This window comes from Amphibalanus amphitrite, unplaced genomic scaffold, assembly GCF_019059575.1.
Source record: "Amphibalanus amphitrite isolate SeventyFive unplaced genomic scaffold, NRLGWU_Aamphi_draft 000864F_arrow, whole genome shotgun sequence".
Taxonomy (NCBI): domain Eukaryota; kingdom Metazoa; phylum Arthropoda; class Thecostraca; order Balanomorpha; family Balanidae; genus Amphibalanus; species Amphibalanus amphitrite.
Window position 1 is genome coordinate 301,737 of NW_024882358.1, and position 5,276 is coordinate 307,012.

General features: G+C 53.8%; 1 protein-coding gene across 1 annotated transcript; it reads right to left on the reverse strand.

The window, feature by feature from the left end:
- Positions 1 to 1,634: 1,634 nt before the first annotated feature.
- On the reverse strand, positions 1,635 to 3,098 carry LOC122367339 (ubiquitin carboxyl-terminal hydrolase 45-like). The gene has a single exon (XM_043340379.1). The coding sequence runs from the start codon at positions 3,096 to 3,098 to the stop codon at positions 1,635 to 1,637; it is 1,464 nt and encodes a 487-aa protein (XP_043196314.1).
- Positions 3,099 to 5,276: the final 2,178 nt, after the last annotated feature.

Genomic DNA, 5,276 nt, shown 5'->3' on the forward strand with positions numbered 1-5,276 from the left:
GGTCATGTCAATAAATGGGGCCACCTGTTTCTGCGAAAAAAAAGCTCAAAGCGAGCGGCAAAGAAAAAAAAACACGGCAAAGGTCCTGGCACGTCACTTCAGCGCCGCCCAGCGGGCCATGGGTACCGGCGGGCGCATATCCCGCCGCCAGCCACAGAACGGTGGTCCCGTCCGTCCCACCGGCCCGAGCGAGCGGCCTGGCGCCGCTGCCGGACATGCGTCCATCACGATGCTAGTCGGGAAGTGATGTCGCACGGCAGCAGCCGGGCGCAGGCAACGGCAGCGACTCAAATTGACAGCCTCAGCCCTCAGGGCTACTTAATATCTGCCTTTTCAGCTGGATCTTCAGTGTCAAATTATTTGTAGAGTATCTCTGTAGAGTATCTGTAGAGTATGCATTTGTTTGTTAATTGGGGCTTTAGGGCGCCGACTACTTAGGTCATTTTGCGCCCATAGAGTATGTACATTTTGTGGTGCTTTGATTCTGCCTTTTCCCTTAAGGAATGTTGCCATGCACATTTATCTATTCATTGCATTATACCTATTAACTACCATAAGACTTACTAATTGACCGTGTTTTTGCAACATGAATGAGTATTCTTCCTTTTATAGACCTGAGTAGATCCTTGACAATTCTAATTTTTTTTGTGCTCATTATTATCTGAATGACTCAGAAAACACTTTTATTTAGTACAGTATGATGACACGCAATCAGCAGTTTCGATATGCGACAATGTCTGCACATCCCACAACACCCATTATCAACAAACAAATAGTTTTATCACTAATACAAGACGGACAAAAACAATGTCATCATGCCCCATACCCATTCTACAAAAACCTTTCGTAGAACAACATGTATGCCGACGCCCTCAGCACCCTGTCTAATGTCACTTCAGTGACCTGGGTGTCGCTCACATGAAACCACCGGCCTGCTTCCGGCTCCATATCCGGCTTGAGCTCGTCTGCCTCCGGCTGACTGGCTCTGGCCGGGGACGATCCATACGTGGCCTCCGGTTGGATCTGTGTCGCGCACTGCCCTGCTCGCTCACATGCCAGGGCGAACGCGTCTGTGACGAGCGTGGTGAGCAGCGCCGGGTTGACCGTGAGCTGGCTGTGCCGGCGTCGGACGCGCACATAGGCTGTATAGTGGCCACTGGTCAGTCGACCGCTGTGCTCGACAACGCCGAACAGTGAATAGAGCACCTGCCGCTGGCCGTCCCGCATCTGAGGCAGGTCCTGACCAATGCGGGAAATGTGAATTTTGGTCCTGGTCCCGGAGAATAATATTTGTCCAGAGAACAAGCCAGCTTTTAGAACACTCAACAGGAAAGTCATATGTTTGGCCTGCTAAATGTGATAATTGATAAATTGTGTTCTCTCAATGCTATAACTGCATGTTTTAGGCGCAATAATAGCAGTTTTTAATCACACAGGCTGGAAACTTAAGAGATTTCAGGTGCCAGAGTATAAATTTGTAAGGGAGAACAAAATTGCTTGGACCCGACTGGGAACAGCCAAGGGTCTTATTTCCAACATTGGTCCTGACTGATAGAGGAGCAGAAGGGGGCCAGATCGAACCGCTCGCAGAACTGGACATGTCGGTTCACTTTCCGTAGACTGGAACCACTCATCTAGAACCGCTTCAGGTGGATGGTCAGCACCGGCGGCGGACTGTAGATGAGCAGCTGCTTGGTGGCGTTACTGTACATAGTGCCGAACTTCTCAGATGCTGGTTCAGCCGCTGTGAGCCGTTTGTTGCGCAGCTCCGTGCAGTTGTCGCAGCCGAACTTGTTGTTGCCGTCGAGCAGCTCGGGCGCCGTATACTGTTTCAGACAGGTGAGTAGGCTGCACTCCCCGGCGGCCGCCTGGTAGTGCGGCGCGAGCGTGGTTAGCGCTCGACTGAGCCATTCACAGCGGTTCGGCGGTGGTGGTCGGTCCAACTCGTCTGAGGCACCAGTCGTTGGAGTGGGATCGTCTCCCTGACCGGACGCCGCTCCTTCGGCCGGAACAGACTCGTTGGGCGCGCGGGTCATTCCGTTCGGCACAGTCTCAGTCCGCTGGGACTGGTCACTGGCCCTGCAGGGCACGAGTATGTGGTCACTGCTATCCTCGTCGCACGCCCCCGTGACACACTGCTTCCTCGGCCGGGACGGTTTGTAGTCCACAACGGGCAGAGAGAGGTCGAGGAATGACTCCAAGTGGTAAGTGCGCTCTGTGCACGCCTGGCACACCACCGCGCTGACCAGCTGACCGCTAAATATAGTGTCAATCGTTGTGTGTGACACCTGGCGGCTCAGCGTCTCGGCGCGCGCCTTCAGGTGATCAGGAATCTCGATGGAGTCGGAGTTGGCTGACAGCCCTAGACCGAGCAGGATCTGGCTCTGGCGCCGCTGCAGGTCCTCGAGTCGCGTCTGCTGCATCAGCTCCCTCAGTAGCTCGAGAGCATCCTGCTGGTCACAGCTGGCAAACTGGGGCACTTTCAGTGCGATGTTCTTGAGGAGATTGCTGGGGGAGACGGTGAACCCAGTGCGTGTGGTGTGCATCTGTTCCAGGAAGCCAAAGAGTGATTTGGTGATCGGTCCAGCCTCCGGTAGCACCAGCTCCATCGTCTCGCCGTCAGCGCTGACTGCAGCTTTCCGCCCGGAGCGGCTGTTGATGTCCAGGTAATGTGTCAGGTAGTGACACTGACTCAGACACTGTAGCACCGAGTTCAGGTAGCACGAGTTGCCCAGGTTGATGAGACCCTTAACCTTCGGTAGCGAATCATTATCACTGGTCCCCCTACCGACGCCGTTCTGGGGCAGTTTATAGTCCGTGCACTCATGGTTGGAGCTCGGCGTGATTTGGCGTTTGAGGAGGGACGGCGGTGGCTGCTGCGCCTGGAGAGTGGCAATCCGGTTGGCAGTGCAGCTGTCCAACAGGCAGACGTCATCCCCCTTCTGGGTCAGGAGCGCGCTCGAAGATGGCTCCTGTGGCGGTGTCGACTGCTCGGTCGGCTGTCCCTCGGGGTGCTGACTCTTGAACGGCGGCTGCGGAAGCGGCAAGGTCGGCTGTAGCGTACCCTGAGCGTTTTGCTGCAAGTCGCCACTCGGCATGGGGTCTGTGTCCGGCGTGACGCGTCGTGACGGCCTGTTTCCACCTGTGGCGTGGCTCTCTTCTGACCGGGAAGTCAAAAGCACGGACGCAGCATTGCCGCGGATAATCGCCAACGAGCACCGCTGGAACAGCCACTCTGTCTCCCTCTTCTCACCGGTGACAGACGCAAGTCGAGCGCCCAATTCCTTGAGGAAGGCCTTGGTTGCTGGGCCACACGATCCGCTGGTCTCAAACGCGACAGGCTCAAACCTGTAGCGTGGGCAGAGATGGGCGTATTTCCTTCTTTTTTCCTCCTCAGCCGCTTTAGCCGCACCGCCTGCTGCTGTTGCTGCAGCGGATAGACGCGACTGGGCGTAGGAGTTCACGCAAGTGGCATCCCACAGCAGGCTTTTCCCGTCAGAAAATGGGAACAGGGTCATTCCGTCTGGTCTTTTTCCGTCTCTAAGCTCGACGCCATGCGGCTCCAGGATCGCCGATAAATGTCATGCGGTGCGGACAATTCTAGTTAAGACCAAACTCTTGAAATGCTGAGGTTCATGTGTAACAAGGACGAGCACTTCCTCAGCAGTTCGCTGCTCGTGAACCCCGAAACCATCCCACTCTTCGCCATCACGGGAACTTCAAAGCAGTCGCACATCTCTCAGAGCAAAAACATTTCTCACATCCCCGCCGAAGTAGAGCTCGGCCTTCAAATCCCCAAAGCAGAAGCACCAGCCGCTTGTGCTTCTGAAAGCGTCCTAGATTGGTGTGTGCAGTCTAAATATGATTTTACTCAATAATAGGCGCTAGCTTGTCTCCGCAAATCACTTTCTATCAGCTTTCCCTACGAGGAGCAATATGTATCATATCGTGCAATGCAGTTCGAGCTCTGCTGGTAAAATCATTTGTGTATGTATAGCTCTTTGTGTTGCCAGTCTCAGGATTTTGGTTATGACGATACGGAGCGCTTTATGAAAAGATGAAAAGATGGAGGCTTCATGCATACCAGCCCATTCTCGCTCCGCCGCTCCATCGACGGATACATAGGGACCACTCCACTCGGTCAAGGCGCTCAGGAGCGGCGCGCTCCTGATAGACACTAAAAGAGAAAAACAAACTCGTCGAATGATCCACAAGGTCTCCTTCAGAGGCACTCCTAAGTCCTAAAACGGTCAGCCTGGCCGCCCGTCTTTACTCGGAGCTCCTTAAAGAGCTCCAGACACAGGGCGCCATCCGGGTGCAACGTCTCCGCTCTCGCGACTTGAAAAACTTGGGACCGACCAATATCGGCTAGTACACTCGTTCGTCAAGTTGAACTCCATCACTGAGCCCATTCGATACCCTCTGCCCAACATGCTCCAGGTTTCGGAGGATTTGGGGCGACATAAAGGGTGGTTCTCGTCCATGGATATGTCCAAGTCCTTCTGGCAACTGCGTATCCAGCCCGAGTGTGCAAAATACGCGTCATTTACCACAGAGTTGGGGGACTTCACGCCCAACGTGGTACTCATGGGCCTGAAAAGCTCCAGCGAAACCCTGCAACGAGTAGTTGATCAAATCCCGTGCTGGCAACTGGGAAGGTTAAATGTTACCTGGATGACCTGATATGCGCCACACCAGATCCTGCACCATCCTGCAGCATCAATATCTGAAAACATCAATTCCTTTTCGATCCTGCCTGTCAGGCACCTTTCTGACCTTCCCCTTGCTCTTGCAACCACCGGACGCCATATGAGCCGGTTTACCGTAACTTTTGATCTAACCTTTAACACTTAAGTCGGAATAGCATAGCCGATATAATGTAACTTAAAACGGATGATCTGGCAATTGCCAGCAAGTAACTTGCCCCTACTCCGACTAGGGCTGTAGCCCGTCGGAAGCAAAATTATTTTAAAAAAAAGCTTCTTGTTCACCGTCTGGGACTGCGGCAATGCCGGCAACACGCAGGCGGACGCACACGCCAAGCGTGCACTCCAGCTACCACAGCTGGTCCACATCCCACTCTCGCTCAAAGACTTCAGACCTATTCTCTCAGCCCAACTACACAAACACTACCAATCAATATGGAACAACACTCGAACCGCACTGCAAACCATTCAGCCACGCATTGGACACTGGCACTCCAAGAATATGAATTCACGCAGGAACGAGAGGGCTGTCACACACCTTCGCATTGGACACACTGCTATCACACATAA

Excerpts from the sequence above, each read along its gene's own strand:
- LOC122367339 (XM_043340379.1), bottom strand. The coding sequence starts at position 3,098 with ATGCCGAGTGGCGACTTGCAGCAAAACGCTCAGGGTACGCTACAGCCG.